At 35.4% G+C, this 24,491-nt stretch overlaps 1 protein-coding gene across 1 annotated transcript in view; it reads right to left on the bottom strand.

Moving 5' to 3' along the window:
* Nucleotides 1-24,491, bottom strand: part of MRPS9 (mitochondrial ribosomal protein S9) — a 36,436-nt gene that overhangs the window by 9,326 nt on the left and 2,619 nt on the right. The window contains exons 2-7 of the mRNA XM_074149324.1: nt 20,103-20,282; nt 11,711-11,773; nt 11,589-11,619; nt 9,346-9,425; nt 2,930-3,012; nt 182-257 (exon numbers count right to left, since the gene is read on the bottom strand). Of these exons, the coding sequence (XP_074005425.1) occupies nt 182-257; nt 2,930-3,012; nt 9,346-9,425; nt 11,589-11,619; nt 11,711-11,773; nt 20,103-20,282 (513 nt within the window). The remainder of the gene's footprint in view (nt 1-181; nt 258-2,929; nt 3,013-9,345; nt 9,426-11,588; nt 11,620-11,710; nt 11,774-20,102; nt 20,283-24,491) is intronic.

Below are 24,491 nucleotides of genomic sequence, written 5' to 3'. Positions count from 1 at the left end.
GCTTTTCAAAACAACACGAATGTAATAGTGCTGCGAGCATATATAGACTTTATGAGAAAGAAGAAAATTCTTTTGAGGAGCACCTGCTTCTACGTAATGCTTTTCCGTACCCAAAAATGTACCCAGAGTCCATATTTTTAAGACAGAGGCCTCCTTAAGATTAGAAAGATTAATTACTTACATCATTATCTGACAGTTTTTCTAACAACATTTCTTCCAATTCAATCTTAGTCAGCCATCTGCTGCCAACCAGGTTTCTGTTTAAAATATCACACATATTCTCCCTTTAATTAACCATGCAATTAGAGTTACATCACAAAGGACCACACATACAGTCAGTCTTCGTTCAGAAATACATTTTCCATTATAAAAGAATACAGATCACATTCCTATAGTAAATATGAGAAAGCCTACATTGATTTTAAAAGATTTTTTGAAAGGGATGGTAACTTCATGTATTGAATTAACTGCATGAAAATTATGAGTATCAGTTACGCATTATTCGTATTATTGAAGTCCGAGATTGAGCTAGAGTAATATTGTAATAGTAAGCGATCCTCCCCACAACTTAGGACAGTTTTAAAAGCCTGCTGCTAGAAAACGTTTGGCTTACAGGCAGCAAAGAACAAAATCAAAGGCAGAAAATTAAAATCAAGTTCTGAAGTAACAGAATTTTGTCTCTGGTCTTTACTTTCCTGATCAATACAAAAAACTCCACTTGCAGTGAGCATGGTCAAAGTACTAATGCAGCAATGACACACTGTATTTTACTTAATGTGTAATCTTCACCTGCTCAGCACAGAAACTGCACTGATTATAGTGAACCCAGAGATTTTTAAGAAAACAGACTCATACGGAGATGTTAACACAAAAAAAATCAATGCCTGAAGTAAATCTTTGTGAACTATGTATGATACGAAGTGATTAACAAAACAGAATGCCACCATAAGTATACATGCCAACACTATCAGGTAAATAAGGCAAAGCTGTAACTAGTTTCTTACCTCTTTAGGTTTTTTAGAAACAATCTTAATGTTTTCAGCAGCATTAAGGAAGCTGTGATTCAGAAAAGCACTCCTTCTGAAGGTGATTTTAAGTAGTACTTCTTCTTAAGTATGTATTTTAATGCTTTTCTGAGTCAGGGCATGAGAAACGTTTATTTAGAAACGATGCTGGTTTTAACATTCATTTTAAAAAGTTTCCAATCCTGACAGACTCAAGTATATACTTAAATTTACATATTCCTACTTCCAGTGAAGTCAATGAAATTTTTTTACATGTGAAAAGCTATAAACATAATGTGGTTGAAAATCAGGTCCTCACCCTTCAGTTAATATTACAGAATGTGTCCACAACAGACTATTTCCTGGAAATAAAAAAAAAAAACAACAAACAAACAGCCTTTCCCACCCACCCTCTACCTACACTTTGGAGATAAATTATCCAGGCTAATCTCAAAGGAAGTACCATATCCAGTGTAGAAAATAAGTCTCAAAAATCCTTTAAATTCTCTGAGCTTTTACAAACCTAACAGGGAAAAAACCTTTCAACTCTGACTAGCTTTAGGTCATTTTTCACATCAGTAAATCCACTGGCTGAGCTCTGTAAGAAGTCAGGTTATTTTTCAACAGCATACACCAAGAGACTGAATTCATTTGTTCTCTTGTCTGCTCAGAAGCTAACGTGAACCTATGATAAAACATTCTGTGGGTCATAGGACACTATTTATATCATGAAGAAACATGAACTTCTGTTATTTAAGAAATTGAAATAATCTCAGCGAATTAATCCTTTCTCTTCCTAACATAAATAACAAATGGCTGTAATTAAGAAATGACAAACCAACATGATGTGCAACTGCAACAGCCCATAAATCTGGCTAGAAAATACACAGCAAGAACAAAGATAAAAACAACTTGGACAGTGAAAAAGTAACTATATAGAGAAGAAGTAAATACCAAAATCAAAACTTCCTATCTGCATCCATTTCAAGACATGATTAATTTAATATTCTGATATATCATAAAATCATTGCAAAAAATCTCAAAATAGAAAATCAAGAATACAGCCTGAGAGAAGCAAACCATTGTTAAAGCATATACCCATTTCAAAGACAACCCTGACTGTATGCACTAAAAAAATAACAACTGTAGCATCTTCCATAGCTGCTTCCGGTTGATGTGTATCTTTTCTGTCCAGTAGCTAACTAGCTGGAGAGCTTGCTGTGCATACCAGAGAAGTGAGAGGAAAAAGAAGAGGAACTAAACTGAATTACTAATAATGATATTTAAACAAAACCAACCAAATAAACTTGTCTAAAATTACTGTAGTTTTTGATGATTTAGCTGTTCAAAGCCATTAGAAGAAAAAAAAAACATGAAATTAAGTCTTTTGATACTCTTCAAGGTAAATATTGGTAAGTAAAAATATTCAAGAGCTGTAATTAATGAAAGACTATTAAAGAGCTGAGCTTTGGGCCTTAGGATTTTTCCAACAGATAAGCAACTTATTTGGTATTTCAAAAGGCTTTGTTTTCTTGTAAAGAATTTACCTCCTTCTTTAAAAACCTTTAATAAAGAAATAATTAGAAAACTTCATATACAGACACAGAGTACTGAACGTTCTCACACTTCAGAATTTTTACATAGGAGAAAATATTGAAAAGAGCAGCGAGATATTAAAGAGCAAGAGAAATAGGTGGCGTTTCCCTTTTTTAGCAGTGAGAACACTCCACACACACATACTGCAGGTAACACTTTTCAACCTGAAATTACCATACAAATATCAGACAAGAAATAGGGGAAAAGTCTGAAAATGTGTTTGTAGGATAAAAGGCAGGTGGGGTGGGGAAATACAAGAAGTGCCAAAACAACATACTGAAGCATTTTAAGAAAATTAGTTAACAACATTCATCCAACTGCAAGCTTACCTTTTTTCCTTCTGAGGAGGAAGGTCTTGATCTGTCAGCTGGTCTTGATATTTCTGAACACTTAGCAATTTTTCATATGTTTCCTAAAATGTATACAGAAAAAGTATTTAAATGCATTTGTCCATTTAATATTTAAATTTTGTTATTTAACACATTTATGTGGTTTTAGTCTTCAAACACTTAAAAGGCAGAAGTCAGAAAAAAGCACAGCTCTATTAATAAAAATATAGCAACTTAAATCTAAACCCACAAACATTTAAACAGTATATATAATATTTTCACATGCAGTTCAATGTAATTAATTTTGAATTCTGCTATTTTTCGTCAACAGTGTTTGTTGCCTTCTTATATATGCTTGTAAAAAAAAAAATTCTCAACTGTATACAGAAAGGCAACTACATTTGTATAATTGATGTAACTCCAAAACACTGCAGAATAATTTCATGAGTGCATCCACATTTTAGTTTGTCTTCCTCAAAATACTGACAGGGTTTAAGATTGTAAATAATTTCATTTAGTTAGATTTCTGTACATTTAGAGTATCAGTTTTATTGGTGATCTGTATCAGTCAGAACTCCCTCTTACCCAGGCACGTCTATCGGGACACACATAGAGTTGACAGTTACCACAATCAGAATTCCTGTTCTTTCAAGTATTGCAGATATATTTAATCTGCATTTTCAGTATTTTTTTAAACAGTTGTCTCAAAATTCTTAGCTATGCCATTATTTTCAAACAATGCTGTAACAGTGATTTACTTCAGTGATTTTACGTCAGAAAAACAAAAGGAAAAATATTCCAAAAAAGTCACACTGAAAATATTACAGCAGAAAACACACTTTTAAAACAGTATTTTCAGGGTTTTTCTTCAGAAACTTTTGGAGACTATCTGGTTCTAAAATGTAACATCTAATACTCTGAATTACAACAGCGATTCAAATCACAAGTTAAATAGGAGTATTTGAGGAAATAATTATGAATGCTATTGAAACAAAACAGGATTGTTGTACTACAGCAAAGTATTTATATTCCAAATAATATATTTCCATTAACAAGTGAAAATAGAAAGCTTATAACAACTTTCCTATACCTTAACATAATGAGTTTTAGCAAATACTAGAAAGAAACTACAGTGTAAGAATTAGTGGGGACAAAGAACAATGGTTGGGTTGTTGGCTTTTTTTTTTCCTTTGTACTACTTTAAAAAAAAAACACAGGAAAAGAAGAAACATGAGACAGCTCTGTATTGTCAGAAATTAACCAATGAAATACTAGTTCTTAACATAACTGGGATTTGCAACAGGATGCAATGAAGTTTCTGCAACACTTCACATTTAAAAAACCCCAAACAAACAAAAAAAAAACAGAACCCCTTGCTTAGTTATAAACACCTACCATTCAAGCTCATTTATCCACTAATATAAATATACACCCGCATATATACTAAAAATATTTGTACTTAAAGTGTATGAACTAAGAACAGATTGTTACCTGAGCTGCGCTCAAAGCATTTAAATAGGGACAATTCACTGAAGTATTTGATGCAGGTCATTGGTTACATTTTTAACAGCACAGTGGAACAGAAGCATTTTTGGAATAACTCCACAGTATAAAATCCTGAAGTACAAAATTGTCCACTTTTCTTTGAGACAACAAAAGAACTCATATTACAGCAGTATGCCTTTCAGAAATAATTTATTTTTGATCGAGATAATTGTATCAGATAGGAACTAGGAAAATTTTTCAACTTAAAAAAAAGAAGTCTTTATCTTCAAACACAGGAAACAGCATATAAAAGAGCACAACAAATCATATTTTCGAATATTTCCGAAACCTCACAAATATACCAGTAGGTTTCTAAGATAACAAGATACGGTAGCACAACTTTGGACAAGATTCATGTCACATCACTCTAATAATCTGAACATCTCCATTCAGCAGTGACTATTAGGCTGCAAAAATTATTGACTACATGGGGAAAGTACAGGCATGGTTTGGGTTAGAGGGCATGAGATGCTTGACCAAGCAATTTTCAGGCATTTGTAGTTAGACATGAAAAAGCACCAGTACGGAAGCTTCTGCTCTGGACTGTCGAGGGAGGGAAGAGAAGGGGAAGGAGAGCTGTGGCTGTCCCTCAGCCATCTGGGGAGAGCTCAGTTGGAACAGGTTTAGTGATTCCTGCGAGCTCCATGAGTTTCTGCATTTGGAAGAAGTCAAACAAGACACAAAGAAGATATTTTGGTGTTAGATGATCAGAAGAGGTACTGGGTTAGTAGGTCTTATAAATGGATATGGAAGCTTTTCATTTTACTGCTAACCTCTCTGCTTACCTCTTGCCTTCATAAGGCATAGAGTGTCACCTTTCCACCTGGCAAAAGCAGTCTCCAGTCTGCCTCCTCACCAATACCCATCATCACTACACTCTGGCATTTACATTTATCTACTGGAACACTCAGCAAAATAATACCAGGAGCTCAACACAACTATATCACAGTTCCCTAAAAAAGGGCAGCGGGAGGGAATGACAGTTGTTAGCTCAGGATAGACTGACTACAGTCAGAATTGTTTCTCAACAGTAACTGAAGAATTTTCAAGTAACATGACACAAGATAAAGGTAAATTAAGGATTTTGTATCATAAACTACTGATGTACACAGGTAAAGAGAATGAAGTGCACGTTGCCACCCACCAGTTTTTAGCCTCAGAAATGCATTGTAACAACTACAAAGAAAGCTTTACAACAGCTGGAACAGTAAGATATTCCTGAAGACCCTCCCTAGGCATTCCCAAAGAACACCAACACTCCACAGCCTGTTTAAGTTCTAAGAATGTGCACTTTAAGAATTAAAATGATCTCTTTAAACTGTTCTGGTTAAATTACAGTAATCATGTCCATTCATACAAAGAACCCTTAACACAGGAGATGAAGTCAAATGACATTAGAAAGTAGTATTTTAAAATACTTCCAAGTGTAAGAGAAATGCTAAATATAATTTCCTGCGTACTTCTGGCAATGAAAGTGGACTTGCATCTCCTATGAAATAAAATTTTGGGCTTAAGTATTAAAAAAAAAAAATGATTAATGCATGTATTTAATCTCTGTATAGAGATGAAGTCAACAGACTAAAAGAACCACTCACGTGTGGAGTAAACTATGTGGATGAGCCTTTGCAAAATCAGGAGTCACATGTAATGCCCAATAATTTATCTGACAAATCTTCACTCCCCAACAGCTAAAGAAAGCTTCTGAAGACACACTTGCTTTTTCAAAGCTGGCAGGTGAAGATTTTACTAATCACTTCAGGATTCAATAGTCCAATTCATGAATGTACACATCTGTGTGTCTTGTAAACTCAGCTATTACACAATCAAAATAGCTGATTTTACAAGATTGGCTACGTACTGAAATGCTTCCATTTCTAATAGAGATCAAATTTCAGATCTCTAAAGAGATTATTTCTTTTAAATTAAAAAAAAAATATTATTTTTACCCTGCATAAAAAATTTAGGGAAGAAATTAGCAAATGGAACCCTAAAAATAGATTTTTATGGGGAAAAAATAATTTTAACATTTTGGTTAAAATATGCTACAGAGCCCACATTCTACATCACAATTTGCATGTTTCTTTGCTTCTTGTATGGTTTTAACTTCAGTACACACTTCGGGGTTTTTTAGGTTCTGTTGTTTTAAGAGTTAAAATGCTTTATTGTTAGAGCAGTTACCTCTGATATACAACCTCTGCTATTTCTAAAAAAGTGTAATAAGCACAATTACAGAAAATTACTATTTTGCTAGGCAGAATGGTATGAAGAGACTATTTTGAATTGTTCTGCACATTACAAAAATATATTACTCTGAAAAACTTTTAAGTTAAATGATGATCAAACATACTATCAAACATTGGTGAAATGGTGTTTCATGCAATAAACATTCTTCTGTGTATCAGAAGAAAAATAAATTGTCCTTTTCCCTACTGCTAAATTTTATTCAACAGGCAGAACAATGACAACAATGGAGTATAAAGCAAATATCCTTTATGAAGGTTCATTTAATATTCAAGCAATAACAACATCTATATTGGCAGTTATAATAAATGTGAATATCCACAGTTTATTTTTAGTAAGGGGATAACATTATTTATTAGCATTAAGTAAACAAATAATGCTGTGACCAGTTATATTAGTGTCAATTAATAAAATTCAAGTTCCAAATGTAGTAATTAATGGCATACAAGTTTAAGCTAAATATTACATTTATCCGATTTCTTAGACTTCATGTAGCAATTTAAAAGATATCCTCAAATGGGATTGATTACTTACACTAGACTGTATTAACACAATTCTTTTTTTTTTCCTAGCCAAATTAATTAGCTTTGAGACTTAAAAATACATTTTCTTAAATACACAGTAGCCTAATAAGAGGTTAAAACAATGTTGGGAATTTCATGCAGATTTCAGCTTACATTTGGCTGACTAAAAAAAACAAACAACCCTGTTAAACCTCACTTTATGGATTTAGGTTTATAGAAGCCTATTTAATGAAAACATTCAGAAACAGTTGAAGAACTCTCAAGTACCCTATACTAATGAAAATGCATTTGTCAAACCGATTTGTTTGAAGGTGGTTGCCACACTGTTAGAAACAAGATGCACGCCATTCTTTTAGAGATTTCCAAGGCAAGCTTGCATAGTCTTTCTAACTGCGAGGAAGAGCTAAAAATAAACTTGTGCTCCTTGTAAAATTTGTAATTTCTTCATTATGATGGAATGCAACAAAACATCTTGCCCTTGGGTTGCTCTGTTTCAGCCAAAACAAATGCAAATGGCTTGTCAGATGACAGCTGTTTGATAAGGCTCCTCTACAAGACCTGCATGCTTTACTTTTTTCCGTGAAACTTGGGATGAAAGGCAGAAGGCAGGAAGAGAATTAATGTAGCATACAGTCTAAAGGCAATGCTACAACCGTGATTAAGTAGAAAAGTTAAAAGGCACAGATTTTCCACAGCCTCGCTGCGTGCAACCCATCCGTGTAACAAGTTGACAGGCCTAGCGCGTCAGCTCCATCATCCTCTCCGACAGCTAAAACGCAGCATTGCATCCCTTTTCAGAGAAAATTTGCGTCTGCACCATGAAGCGTTGTACATTATTTCTTAGCACTGCAGGGGGCTCAAGTCCATATGGAACCTTCACAAATATTACCACAGATCAAACCAGCGGCGTTTCGAGGCAGATTTGACATACCTATTTAAATGAACAGCAGGGGTCCTCGGGCTGCCTCAGGCTGTGCAGGAGAAAACCTCTGTGGAAAGCCTATGCTGCAGCTCCATTACTCAGCAAAGACACACTCTACATTTATCATTCATTTCATTTCTGCCAGGGCAAGAAGCTCATTTGCCCAAGGTCAACAACAAAAAAAAAAAAAAAAAAAAAGAGGGGGGGATGTTTTTTATTCTCCCAAAGAAATAAATGTACCTGACAAGTGGGGATTTTGTCCTTTGGGTACGCAGAACTCAAATAAATATCAGATAATTCTAATAACAACACCACACTCAGTAAAGCTGTTCACAGAATTTGATAACATAAATTATTTTTTTTTTTTGAACACAGATTAACCATAGAACTAACTTTTTAAGACTACTAATGAGGAAACAAAATCTGACATGATTGTCCAATTAAATATTTCTGCATACATTATTAATGCTTTTGTCTTTAAGTACACATAAGAAACATGCACATCTTCCTATAAATTCTTCTAAAGAGGTAGATAATGCTTGTGCATTGATGGTCATCAATATGAAATGTCTGTTCGTAATCCACATTAAGACTCAGGGTCTAGTGACGTTCTATTAGATACAGCTTTTTTCATAAAGGTAAACAGATGCAGATCCTTTACTCCTGGAACCATACTAATCAGAAAAAGCCTTAAGTTTGCATGAATGGAACAGTCTTAGAAAAATCAATTAAGCAGTTTAAATGCAAATTTTCTTCATACTAAATGTCAGCACAAATAACATTTCCTATAGCTTTACCCTTCAAGGGAAAAAAAAACCCTATTTTTTATTCTACAACAAATTTTCCTAGAAGTAGCCATTTTTATTGTATATGCATTCTCCACAGATACAGCCTACAAGAAAGCATTCAGACTACTCAAACCCAGTCCACAGCCAAAACCGTAAAACAAACCAAAAATTAACATAAGAACAATTATGTAGTCTGTTCTCTTCAGTGTGACATAAAAATGTCCCTAATAACGGATATAATGACATAAAAATATACATTACGTGTAGCTTCAGTGGTGATACTATGGCCTACTGTGAAAACATGAGTAAACTCAGGAGCTCCTGATACGCATCTCTAGAATAACACGTACCTGACTGAAAGCTAACGTTATTTATTACAGATTATAACATACTTACATGCATTAATGAATAATATGATTGCTTGCCAGTATAAAAGAGAAAGTGAAACGGTCGGCCATCTTCTCCCCACTGCATTTCTAATGAAAAGCAAGATTAGACAAGAAAGCAATCTCCATCTGCAACTATAACCAAATATTTAATATAATATTTCTAAATATTTCTAAGTATCGTTTAACATGAGAGAATCCCTCATGTACATCTTAAACTTTCAAAGACTGCATAGTTGATATTACAGATAAAAGTATCCATTTTAGAATAGGAAGAAGTACAAATTAACAGACAACTGAAATGTACATAACAATTGCAAAAGATGAAAGATTAACAGCTTTGAAAAACAGTGCTTTAAACCCAGAACAACTTTTTAATTAGTATGTCTAAACTAAAGTAAGTATTTGTAAAATTGTCTTTTACAAGTAACACGACTGTATTCAGAACTTGGGCGATTTTAGGACTTGTTCATGTTGATGAGTTTGTAATATTTAAATACAAAGACCTATGCTATAGTTTACATAATTGGTTCAGCAAGAAAATACATGTTCCATATAATTCAGCACGTCCAGCTAAATTATTCACTAAAAAAAATGTTATTTAAGGACAAATAAAAAAGTTGAAATAAACTTCAACTTCAGGAAAAAAAAAAATCTAACAAATATAACATGACAAAGATCTTTTCCAAATGAAGCAAAGTGACAAAAATAAAAACCTGAGAGCTTTTTCCAAATCAAACTGTAAAGAAACTCAGTCATTTTATCCAGTGAAGTTCAAATGAAGCTATCTATAAACTATAGACAAAGATAAGACTCCAAGAACCTGTCTGATAAGCACGATATGTATTGCATTGGAATGTTAAGACATAGTACAGCAGAAGTTGAATGTGAAGATACAAAACTTACTAGAACAGAAAGAATACAGGGGGCTTTTACCTACACATACTACAAGTGGAATGTGTGAATTTCCATTTATGCAGCTGTGAAAGCATATTTTGTTGAAATTACTGTTCAGGGAACATTCTGAAGTATAAATTCATGTTTCTGTACTTCAAAGACGTAATGCATAGACAAGACAAAGCTGCCTTACAAGAGATACTTATTGAAAGTGTTATTTTTAGATGTAAATACAAAGATACACATTTATACTAATTATTTCTTACAGTTCTCAGGACACAGCTAGCATTTCAAAGAATTCTTTAGTCCTGAAAGCATACAGAATAGTAGCTTAGTTCTGCCATAAAACAGCCCTTCTATTTTAAAACGACATAATGATTAACTCTCTCCTACCCTTTTGCTTTCTACTTTTTACTTCACAATCCTGTGAAGTTAGAAAATAATGCATGGTACCATTTGAAAGCTGAAATTTCAAAATGTCACATAATTTAGACAGCTTTCTAAAAGTTATACAAAGCCCAAAACCCATCAAGTATCAATTAATTCTAGGAGTAGGAAAAGGAATGACAGAAAATGATAAGATTTCGCTGATAATCACAAGTGTCCATCTGGGACTTAGCTCAGTGAATGTAGAATTTCACACCCATGCTACTAGCTCATACTAAATGTGAGTCTGAAGTGGATAACAGAATATTTAAAAAATATGTCAAAACCTATGTAAAACTGATTTGGTGATTTCAGTGAAGTTCTCACCGACAAACATACTGGCATGTTACTGACAACTGGGATTTCATGCAGTGTCTCAGGAGCAAGACCAAAGACAGTATGGACATAAGAGCACAGTTAGGACTTCCAGGTCAAAACCAAGCCATGATTGGGAGAATTTCCACTTTCCCTATTCTCTCAACTGGCAATTTCAAAGCTGTGATTTCTATGCTTTTAGAGCAATGAAGTTAGGAGGAAAACTTTTGGTTTAAAATAGTATTAATGAATATTTTATGGCTGTGATAGACAGCTCTGACAAAAAGCTACTGAATTCAACAAAAGGTTTTCCTGTGACTTCAACAGATTCTGCACGTCATCCCACATATTGTTTATTTTTAAACAATGAAAAACATTTATCTATAGTCAGTTAACAAGATGTTTGAAAAGACCACTGGTATTCCAGAATCCAGCAGTACTTTTAATCCCAAAATCTAGAATATCAGATCATGCTTTTACTGCTCATGCCTTCATAGTTATTAGGAACCCAGGGAAAAAAGTAAATCTGTGAAAATAAGGAATTCTATGCATGCAAAAATTCTAATTCTTAGAAATAGTAAGAAAAAAAAACAATAAAAATCTGCAAACACTTACTCCTCTGCTCTGGAAAAATTTCAGAAGGATGCTGTAAATAAACAAACAAGTATCAGCAAAAGGAAATCGTTACTTAAAATATCACACTACAGTTATTCAGAAATGTAGCAAAAAAATCCTACCTTCATCATGGGCCTGGCTTGTTTGTCAAATAAGCCAGAAGGAAAGAGGTAGGCAATAGCTCTCTGGAAAAAAAAAAAAAAAAAAAAAAAAAAAAAGAAAGAGAGGGAGAGAGAACATACATGTAATTTTTTTTTTTTCAACAAAAGCATCATCAAAACACTTTTTAGGTAATTTCTTGTACAGAAAAATAGCATATCTTTTGTACTGTAGGCAACCAAATCAGTAAGAAAGAGGGCTGCATATGTGCTGTGCTGAAAAGAAATGCAGATCATTTCCTCCAGAATCCTCAGGAAAAGTAAAATCCCATTCTGAAGGCTGGACTCTATGATGTCAGGATGCGTGAACTCTCTTTCGTGAAGTTTAGTTTTTATGGTATGTATTTATCATAACTTATGAGAACTACCCAAGTGCAAAGACCACCTTTATACACAGTGATTTTCCCCTAAAATTCAAGTGCTGTGATTCCTAGAGGAAATCACAACATTTAATTATTTTTTCTGAAAATATCAGTGCTTGTTAACAGTGCCTACTGACAGACCAAGCACAGAAATTTCATTTAAAGCAAGTGGACAAGGCAAAGTTTTACACGTTTAGAATCCCAGTTTGTAGAGACATAGTTTCCTCAAGTCTAAGAGCAATGTTTGTTGTGGCAGTAGAAGGTATTTTACATAGCCTAAATAAGCATTTTGTTGATCACTGCATTTGGAAACAACTGTGAATCACTACTATCTCAAACTAATTGCTCAGAGAAGAAAGACTGAAGAAGAAAATGCCATCTTTCGTCTCCTTAGATACTTTAGATAAAAAAATTAGAAAAAACATATGCCATTCATTACACACACATTGTTTACCACTATTTTCACTAAGCACAAGGCGCCTTATTTGTTTTTACTTAACCAATATCTACCACTATTCATGTGATGTATAAAGTTAGTATTATTTGTCTCCAACAAATAAAGAGGGTATACCAATATTCCAAATCATCCTGGCAAAATGTAAGGCAAAGCACCTTACAAGGTTAAGCCAAATGACACGCATTTCTGTTCAACATCATCTTACTTTCCCTCTTCAGTGTAACTAAAACATAATTTAATAAAGCAAAAATATGCATTCATGAGAGTTGTTTATTTCCATTTGTTTTTAATAACAAAACAGAAGAAGTTAGCCATCAAACCCCCCCAGATGTAGGGGTCTGGCAAATGTAGCCAACTTCAGATAGTAGTAGAGCTTGAGAGAAATCTTGTGCTTGTACAAAAACATGGACTAATCAAATAAACCCCTCTGGCAGTGGTCTCGTTTTTATTTTCATTAGACAGTATGGAAAAGTAGAATTACAGTAAAATCAGAGTTTAAAATCTTCTCTTAAAAAGAATGTCTCTTTGTTGGTTAGGCTACCTTAGGGCTATTACTTGCTGGTAATTTTTTCCAGGGGCATGGAGTGGTTTGTCAGTGCTTCAATCGATTTAATATGCATGGAGTGTAAAAAGACCTAACCTATTACTTTCATTAATCCCCTACTGGCATTCTGAACAGAAATTTTGAGAATTCTGAAGCAAACAAAAGGCTTAACTTGATTTTATGAAATGGTAATTTTGTTTCTCTTAGTGACTACTGTATTCCCATTTGTTAGTCAATGGGCATTTTATGCATACACACAGTAGGTGAACACCTATTTATGAACAAATGGGGATTAATTATGATGACAATAGAGGAATCTGCTGTGAGCCAAGTGATGTTAAACAAACACCTTATAGAATATATTAAAAGAATTTATTACAGGATACTGAGACTGACTTTGTGTGTACTTAAGACAGTCTTTATACAAGCATTTCCAGAATCTCAGTCAAAACAGTTACTGTGACACCTTAATAAATGCCAAATATAACAATTTAACATTTATAATGAAGAGAGTGGCGGCCTAGAAAGTTTATTTTATATCGCTTGAGTGTACACTCACGTCTTTCACACTGAAGCATAAACAAACGCTGCATTAAGAAATCCTTACATCTACTTTCAGCTCTCTACACAACAACTAAACAAAGAACAATAGTTCACTTTATAAGTTCGCTTTTTTGTTATTCCAAAATGGAAAGAAACAGGGTCTTCCTGCCTTCTCCCTTTTTATGGAAACACCATCAACGACGGGGTATTTGTCTGTACATGCCATTAGGAACTATCCTGGGATGCAGCAGACTACAGTTCAATTTTATTCAGAAGCTCCTTCTTAATTTTAAATAGCTGTGTCCTCAGACTGTACTTTTACCAACTACACAGCAAGTTACTCTCCTACCTCTCAGAAACTTCATTTATAGAAGCTAATTTTGTCTATGCAAATGTTTTGGTTTTGTAGAAAAGAGTATTTCGGAAAAACTGTAATTCACAACACCTATGTGTACTAGCAATAAAATAAGATGGTGGATCAATCTTAAGAATGACATCAGAATTAGTCTCTCCAAACTGCAGCTGGAGCACATAAATAACTATGAAATATTTTCCCGAAATCTTTTGACAATGTCTTCAGATTTGGAACACATTCTGCATTTTCCCGATCACACAAAAAGAACATGGACATCCCTCTTAAAACTTTATAATCAAGATTTAAATGCTAGAGGTAAAGTTCCCAAGAATTCGTTTAGATTTAACTGTAGTTTTCTATTCCAGGAGTGCTTTTCAGCTTAAGGGTCATGGCCCATACTCTTCTTCTAGTGCTCTATTTGACTTGAACTCTAGATGAGAAAGGAAATCTTGTGCTGAATATGGTCAAGAACTACTTTCTTCAGGCCACTGTTGCAGCTATACAAGATTAATTCACCCCACTCCAGCCTCCGCAGGTTCTAGGCTGCTATGTCACAATTCTGTTTGTTAGATCACATTGTTGTCATTGTCTTTGGAAATAAAACACAACTCTCTAAAAAAGAAACATCCATAATTATTTTCAGCAGAAACATGATTAAAAATCCTGGTACCTAGTAACAGAATGGCGTTTCCAAAAATAATTACATATACTATGTAATGGAAAAAGGTAGATTGGGTACAGCCTGCTTCTGCTATGAGTTACTAAAAAAAAAAATTTAGCCATTACCTTTTGGGATTTGTAAGTATTTGTTTTTAAACTCTACAATTGATCCACACAGAAAAAAAAAATTATCCAATAGTCACACCTTTAAAAATAGCAGATCATGATGCATACATGTTAGTAACGAGATGGTTTACATCAGACAGTTCTTAAACTGCAGTGGTGAACTTAACATTCCTGTAACAAACTAAAAGGAATCCTGTTATATCATTACTTTTTGAGGGACTGGATGATTCCGTATACTGCCCACAGGACCACAATGTCTTTCACTTGCAGCTATAAATTTGAATTCAAGCCAGTTGGAATAATGAGAACAAGCTCCAATCCCTATAAAAAAAAAAAACCACCGTACCTGGCATTCCTTCAAACATGCAAACCAATTCATTAAATAATCTGTCCAGCACTGCATGTGGCATGTCATGCAAATTCAGTATACCTGCCGCACCGTCATTTTCCCTCTTCATTGTGCATATTGTACATACTGACTCCAGATCCTCCTTCCCTCCCTATCTAGCTACAAGCCAAGAAGTTTCGTTCACTCACTTTCTCAAATGTCAGAGATTAACTCTGAATCAAACAAGTTCAGCTGGGTCAGTAAGTGTTACTTTTTTTTAATGTCTTGAGAAATTAAGAATTCAATACTTTAATTCATATAGAGGTGACTGAGTCATGTTGGGACAGGGGAAGGAGACTGAGACAGTTCAGTCCTTAAATAACCTGCCATAAGTAGGAAAGGTTTGGCAAGGTAAATCCATCTTGCCCAAGTGTCTTCCCACACTTTTTTTGAATCTATAGCTCAAACACAAAACACTCCACTAATTTTCATTGCTCAAATCATGTGCAAAAATAGTTATCAAAGTAAGTGAAGAAAGGTATTTTGTAGAAAACACGGAAAGAAGAGGGGAGAAGAATCAAAAAACCTCCACCCTGGTGTTTCCGTGCAGCAGCATCCTTTCTGGCAGAGGGTTCAAGAACCCAGTTCATTTCTTTTTAAATATACATGAAACTTTAATTGTCAAAACACTGAGGTGAGAAGTGAACCCAGTGTTACTTTATGCCGTAATGTTTTAATGAAATGCCTGAGTGATAGCTGTTTCAGCTTCTACTCCTCAACTTGATCACACGAGAGCCACTTCCCTTCTTAAACCTCGCCTCTTGAATCACATTATTTAGCCACTGTACTTCAGCATTTCTCAGACTATGTTTGCTGGAACAGCTGTTTTTTCTTCTAACCACACTAGCAGTATTCTGTAAAAGTCTTCAGCACCCAAAATCCAGAATATTTGGGGTAGAACCAGGAATGAATGAACAAAAACGAGAAATGTTAAATCTGAAATAGATTTTTCAGTCAACAAGACAGAAAAGGTTAACACCAAAAAAAAAAGCAACACACCTAAGTTAACCTTGTAAAACAAAATCCTCCTCTAACAATTAGCTACTAAAAATATATTGAAACCACCCCAATCATTTTTCACTGTTTATCTAAAGCCGAATTCTAGCTTGGACAGAAAGAAATTTCAAGTTCACAGTGATATACCATTTTAACCTCATCACCTGGGAAAAAAAAAAACCAACCCATCTTCTTTTAATATTATATTATTTTTATACTAACTAATAATTTAAAAAAAAAATTAATGCCTTGTCCAGAGCTTGCGGAAGAAAAAAAAACCACCCCGAAAAGCTGTTGAAAGAAACAGTCATTATTTCTATCTTCATTTCAACTTCTCAAAACACTGAACAGTGTTCAAAAGAGTTAAAAAAAAAAAAAATACAGCAGTCATCAGTTCAGATGGACTTTGACAGAGAATTAAGAAAATACTGATGCACAGTATAGGTCCACTGAAAAAAAAAAAAAAAAGAGTTGAAAAAAGCATCCTAGCTTCAACTATTTAAAAAAACAATACAAAATGCTATATTTCTTATAACAACAATGCTGGACAACACACTCTTGCAGACAACAGAAAGTTCAGAAATGCAATTTGTTCTCAATAATGTTTCTGATGTTTCACATATGCCAATATTCACTCATTTTTAACACTTTGCATTGCTAAAATTTGAACATTATTTAGAAATCAGATGTGCTGAGCCACAACCTTACCGCTACTTTTGAAACAATATATACATTAGTGAAGATAAATGTATATATTAGCTTCAAATTATTCCATGTGCTTGATAATCTATTAGGTCACAAGGCAGACAATAAGAGAAAAAGAACATAGATCTCTAGCTTTTGAGTTTTACTAACTCTTACGGGGAAAGAGTATTGCTTTATGATGAGCTTTGGGAGAACATTTAGTGACTGCATAAAAATGAATAATAAAAATACTAGCATATAAATAGGTCATGAAGATTAAGATGCTTTTCTTGTATTAATCTTACTTAGATTTCTGAGCTTTAAAGTAGAATATCACAGAACTGACATCAGAAAATGATGGTGGGCTGTTTACTACAACCATAAGTTAAAGTTAAATCACAAAATAAAAGGATTACAGACTCAACCGGGGAAAAGCACTAGGTCAGGACTGCAATCTCTATTAATTAGGTATCCCAGCTGGGCAGTGGGTATGCAGCTGTTAACTTGATCAATGACTTACCTAAATGTCATCTCTACTGATTCGCTTATAAATTACCAGCAAGTGAGACTAATGTACAGGTGCTAATTTATTTAAACTGTTCTCTGCAGTTCTACATAGCTTTATAAACTGCATCTGGCACCTAATGTTAGCTGTCAGTTGTACTTAGACATGCCTGTCCTAACGACTCTGTTCATTAGAAATGAGCACAAATTATGAAATATTGTGAAAAATGATACATCAAATGGAATGGGCAAAGCAAATCAATTAGAGAAACTTCATAGCACATATTCACACATAGGAGAATAAAACATCCTAGCTTCAGAGTGAGGTCTACAATACCAATTAAAAAGCAATTGGTAGACTTGTGCAGAGTTATATATCAATTTGCTGGATTTTTTTTTTCTCCTCCAGAAATACAGTTGTAATGCACAGCTTAACTTTTCATTCCTAAATAAAAGCATCAGTAAAAGGCAATTCTGGTTCCACAACATCCAGAAGGATTAGCAAGTAAGTCAACTTATTTTCCTGTTCAAAACTTCACAAGGTTTAGCTTTTATTAAACTATACCTAAAAATCCAGTGAAGGACAGAATCCTACAACGTCTGCTTTTGAAATATACAGCACAGACCGATTAACAGTAGAAGACATGGCAGTATATAAGCACTCATCAGAAAGAATTATTACTGTTCAAAATGTAAAGCTTGATAATTCTCCTGCCAGTGCTTAAGCAGCTTTTGTATTTTTATAACAGAAGTTTAATTATGCATAGCAGACACTATTACAGAGTCTACGTATTTTCCAACACCTGATGGAATATGAAGAAATCAAACGTACCACAGATATTTGGTATTACCAAACAAAACACTATTCTTTTGGCTCCACTTCTCCATCTTTTCAGAAACAGTCTGCAAAGCAGTCCCATACTTGTCACCTGCACTGCATTTGTAAAATCTCATTTGCAGAATGAATCTGCTTTTACTAATGATGGAGCTCAGTTAATTTTGTGACACTGCTATGACACTGCTGTGGATTCATAAAGAAGAAACCGCTACTTGGATATGGTCATTTTCCATTTCTTGCAGTCTTCCCCCTAGACCCTATCAAAAGAAGGAATCCAGACTGCAGATGAACACGTTCTCCTACCATCAACCCTTTGGGCAAACAAACTGAACTATTACCATCGTCATCATACTGTACTAACATGGGAGGAGGTATTCTGGTGGCAGATCTGTGTATGAATACTTTACAAGAAAGTCACTCAAAAAGATAACAGTCATTAAAGGTAAGAAAAAAACATCTGAAAAATACAGGAAAAGGAAATTCTGTAGTCTGTACAGAAATAAGCAGGCCAATTTAAAGAAACAGGCTGCTATTACTGCTGACCCATTTGCCTCAATGAATACTTTTACTGTTGACAGGACCTTATCTGCTCTACACTGAGACTGGAAGGGTCTCTGCATTGGCACTTGTCTGTAGAAGCAAAGTGGTACCTATGATTCTGAATGAAAGTAGTTGCAGTATCAATGCATAGCTTTGTACTCATAAAGCTCGATTTCCTACAGATTTGTGACTTGAAGCCAACCTTCCCTTACAAAACTGATAAAACTCAAGTCTCATTTCAGCCTTTTCTCAGTAGGCCAGTAACTGTTTGTCTCTTCTCTACTTTGCTCTCTATTTTCAGAGAAGTTTTCAGAACTTAAGTTTTGAAGCCTGTCAAACGTGTTTGAAATCAGCCTGTATCACCACCTACAGATGTAGTTCTTTCTCAGCACAAGCGCGCTGTCAAGACCTCTTATGTGGACACAGCTATGCTGACAGAATTTTGCTGCTGAGAGGCAACAACCTCCCCACCCTGAAAAAACTAAACCACACACACCTCTCTTGGCACATACCACTTTACTACGTCTACCCTAAGGGCCCTGCTGATATACGGTGCTGCCAGGGCTATAGTAATAGTGTTGCTGCTGCACAAGGAAAGCTTCAGCCATGAGACTTCACGCAGCTTCACCTAAGAGTGAATGTCACCAAATGACATTTCTCCTCCCTACCTCTGATGCGTGATAAGACAGAAATGACAGAAGCGAAGACCAGGTGGGACATTAAAAAAAAAAATCCATGCAACAAAACATTTTTCTGAGTGAAAGGGAGCATATCTATACACGAGCCTAAATGACACAGAGAAAGAGGAGGCCACCCATCTGTCAGCTGTCAGAGGGAATGGCAATGAAATAGTATGTTTCAAGCTACTGATATGAGCTTAAATTCACGTCTATATTAAAAACCCTAAGCTAAACCAGAGTGTTAGTTGTAAAACATCCTATAAAATTTAATTTGCATTACCAGCAACCACAGTATCATACAAGAAAACCTGACCTAAATATACACAGCAGGTCAAATTGTGGGTAAACGTTTCGAAGTGCTACATAAACCTTTACAGTGCCTCTTATAACCTCAGATCAAGGGGATTATCCATTAGTACTTTTAAAAAGAACCTACTGTGCTTTAGCAAGATATGGTATACAGCTCTATACTGTGATGTCTGACCTCACATGGTAGCAGGGGTAGAATCTCTATTCACAGTCACAGTTGCAATGTTTGCAATGTATAGTAGCATTCTTTCTTATTCTGACAGTTTGATTAAAATTCACAGAGAGCTGAGGGGCTCATGCTGAAGTAAAGTGCTTTCAATATCTGAAACTCTACAGTAAATTACTTCCCCAACAGAGCAACTGTACTTACATCAATATCCTCTTGGGTAAAAGTTTCTGGATCTTCTCCCATCATGTTGGCTAAATGTCTCTTTCCTAGGTTGAACTCTTCAATCTGTTTTTTAATAAATGCCTCTGTGTACTTTTCAGGTCCTGAGGCTCCTACATTTTTCCTCTGCACTGCTGTAGTGGTATAGATTAGCCTTAACATCTAATAAAAACAGGAAAGAAAAAAGAAAAATGAAAGATTTATTTTATATTTTTGGCACAGTGAGCTCTAAATAAAATGAATAGTATAACAAGCCATTCTTACCTATAACAAGATTGAACACATTATTGTAATAAATTAGAAAAGGCAGTATTACTCATTAAACCATTTTCTTTCAATTGTTTAATGCCCATAAGCAAATAAGCACATTCTACAAGTTGAACATTTTCACATATTAAAATTAATTCAGAAGTGTTTCCTGATGAAACAAAATGTATCATATGTCAGGAACATCCAGCAAAAGCAAAACACAGCACCGATCAACAGACGCAGTCTTAGAAGAAAATAAAAATCTATCAGCATGTAAGCAGGTTTTGCCTCCACCTAAAGGCATCCCATAATGAAGTATGAAAAGAATCTGCAGGGCAGCTCTCTAGCAGCTTTTGGTAGCATGTGGCTGCACAAATACTGCTAAAGGCTCTGGAAAGGCTATGGAGCGCTCCTTCCTCTTCACAGTGCCAGAATGGTTCTTAAGCTATTTCACCATCTCAGGTAGAACAATTAGAAAACTGGTAAGGTAGTTTTCACCAGCAAATACTACTGAGCATTGTTCCAGCTCAGAAGTCATAACTCAGGGGATAGTTATCTTTTGATTTTTGTGGGATACAGGTTTGGTTTTTCTTCTATAAAGACAATCAGTAGTTCAGATGACTAATTTCAATCAAGCTTTCTGCCAGACAAACAGGAACTTCCCTGACAGAGCTGTAATGTCCCAATTCTGGTCTAGTGCCAATATTGTGCACTATTTTGTCTCTCCAACATTAGTATTAAAGTCCTCTGCAGCTTAATTATTCCACACACTGAACGAGAGCTGATTATTTGTGTGGGCGGGGGGAGGGAGAGAATAACAAGAAAAAAAGGGTATGTGGGATAGAAAAGCAAAGACAGAAAAAGAATCACTTTGAATCAGAAAAATGCCCAGTTCTGTTCACCAGATAGTACCCTGAAGCACTTCTCTCCAGCCCCTTCAACATGCCACAGTTTGGCTTTGTGAGCAGACAGTGCAGTTTCACAAAGCAGAGTGAGCACACCTCACAGTCCACCCCCACGAGCATTCTTTCCTCCACTCCCTTCACTCGCCCTGTGCCAGCTCTGGCACTTGGGACTCTTCTGCAAGACAGCTCAGCTCCCTAAATGCAGCAGAACACTAACTTCTGCTTCCTCCAAACGAGTGGGCAGTTCTCTGCTGAGGTGGTAAGTTCGAGTGATTCAGAAAAGGCTCTGAGAAGAGTCAAAGCTAACACAAAAAGGTGGGTGAGCCACACAACTGGGAGCAAGGAAGCAGAGGGGGAGTTGTCTACCTTCATTTCTTCGAGCAAATTACTAGATTGCCTCTGTTGCTCCTAGAGCTACTGCCTCAGTCTACCTTTAGCCAAACACCAAAACCCAAACAAGCAGAACGAAGCAAACTAGTTAGTATTCTTCTTATTAGCATCAGAATAAAGCTAGTATTTGAAATGATTAAATGTTCTCCGAGTCATGGGAATTGTCTTCTCCAAATCACAATTTAGACATACTGACCATTTTGATGGGATTTTACCATTCTGATTTAAGCTAATATGAAGACCATAAAATACTTGCTGTCTTCCTGTAACTAATACCACAGTAATCTTCAAACCCAGTTATAACCACAAGGATAAAAACACACACGTCTCATCAAAACAAGATTACATGGGATATATTTGCACAGCATATATATATATTTGCAAGACAAACGCAAAAGCAGATTGAACTTCCACCTTCTGTTAGTAGAATGAGTTAGCTTACATGAACTTCTCCTGTGACTAGAAGCTTTGGGTGTTCTGTATGACATGGTCAAGTCCTACATGAACAAGAAATGAAACACAACTTTTCTTGTACTGTCACACAGCCCAGTCGGTATTCTGAACATCTGGCAGCCCAGGATGGACTGGTCCAACACATCCAATTTGCTGCACATATGTAATGCTATTCATGATCAATTCACCTATCCATGAATATCTCAGGCTTCAATATACAAAATCTAACAATCCCACTTAAAATTTCAATTTGGAGTAAAGACTACAATGCTCTGCCTTAAACCTATGTAAAGCACATGTGTGTGCTGCAGGATACGTCCTATGAATTCATTAAGGTTTGATAAAGAAGGTAAAGTAATCTTTGAATAGCAAGGTCACACGAGATGGAAAAAAGTGACCCTCTATGCTTTTACAACCTGACATAGATAAAGATATGCACCCCCAAGGTATATATCTCAGAAAAGCAACCAATACCTCTGCCAGAAAAGATTTAAAAATAGCTCCAAGGCAGAATTTGGTGCTGAAGAGCCTGTTGTGGCTTTGTTTTCTCCACAGCTTACATGTAGCACATGCAATGCTAGTCCTGGTTTGCCCCTTCCTTCCCCCCCCCTCCCCTCCCCATGTTTTCAAAATATTCATGTTTTCTGTGAGGTTACATTGACAGTATACAGAATTAAAAGAAAAATAATCAAAATTTTAAATGTACACATTTTCCACAGGCAAGGCTCTGGTGATTTCCTTAGAAAGCAGTAAGGAAAGCAGAAGTATCTCTGCACATTCCCTATTATTCTCTCCTAGTCACTCCTCAGGAAAGAATTCAATTCATCTTCTGTCTTACTTGTCTTAATAGTAACTAATTATTTGTAATTCTTGTTAATGAACATATGATTCCTTATTACTTGGCCCAAAATTACTTTCTCTCTGCTATGCTTTAAACAGAATACTTTAAAAAAGATTGCTTTCATCTTATTCCTGTCAATTTCTATTGTAATTTTCTCATTTTTGTCCTCCTTCCCTCAAGCTATTCATATTCTTCCCTAGTTTCAATTCGTCACTAATCAAAAGTCCCTGGACACACAAAATGTTCATAATTAGAAAACAGCCTCTTATGCAAATTAATATCTATTGTATTGGGTACCTCTTCTGGGATAAGAGCACTATTTCATGGGTGGTACAGGCAAGAACTGCAAAGCACAGCTAAATGCTTCTGGCATTTCAGTCAAACAAGAAAGCACGCTCCTCTGCTTCCTAGAGGAAACCATAGAGGTTTGCATTCACTTCTTACACATTTCATAAAGCATTACTGCAGACAGCAGCCTCACCATTTTTAAAATAATAATGGTTATTAACAGTACTCCTGAAATAGTAGGCTCTTCCACCAGGACAGGGAAGAAGGGAAAGCCTTTACTTCTGGACACAACTCCTTGGCATTAACCCTCCTGACTCCTCGAGCAACCTAGCATTAAAAGTTTGGCAAATCCTGATTTTCCAGGGAGACCATAATTTCACAGAAAGTCAGCTTATGTAAAATTTGCCTTAAGAGGAAAAGAAAAAAAAAAAAAAAAGCATTTTCAGACAACTTCAACTTCTCTGGACTATTTTTTCCAAGAAGAGAAATAACTAGGACCTCTCCATTTACTCGTCCTGTTCATTTTGCTTCACTGGAGTTATATAGATATAAAATCAACACATATCACTAACAGAGGAATCAAGCTTCCTGTACATATGAAATACAAGGAAAGGGGAATTGGAAACAAGAGGCTTGAATTCAAGAGAAAATGTTTTCTATTTCAGAACTTGACATAATTACAGAGATAGAAGGTGACACCAAATGATGTGGCACGCATGCAGTTGCCCCATTTTCATGCTGCTTCCATGCTCTAAGCTGGCAGACTTCAACCATCTCCTTTTCCAAAACCATGCAGCTCACAAACAAATCTGGACTAAAAAGTTATCTTGGGGATAGAACTTCACTAGGAGGTGCAGAGCTGGGGCTGTATAACCACATCAGCCTGCAGGACTAAAGCTGCCCTGTGTCCACTGCTCTGATGACTGGCACAACTAGTGCTACTGAGACCAGTAGACATACAAGATACAAACAGTGAACCTCTGGTCACTTGCTGCACAAGAAAAAATATTTATTATGTAGCAATCATACAAAATGTAAACGCTGAGACCCAGCCTGAGTTCCTAAATAATTGCTTTTAGTTCAATGGGCTAGTTTTGGCTTTTTAGTGCGCTGTTTTAAAAAAATGTGGTTTAATTTACTTACCTAAGCAATATTTAAATAATCTCAGAATTCAGTTGGCCTACAAACTGATTAGGTGAACCTGCATCAGGCTGATATTTTATGAAGCATTTTTTAAAACACATA

This window comes from Numenius arquata, chromosome 1 (assembly GCF_964106895.1).
Source record: "Numenius arquata chromosome 1, bNumArq3.hap1.1, whole genome shotgun sequence".
Lineage (NCBI taxonomy): Eukaryota > Metazoa > Chordata > Aves > Charadriiformes > Scolopacidae > Numenius > Numenius arquata.
This window is presented reverse-complemented; position numbering and strand designations above follow the sequence as displayed.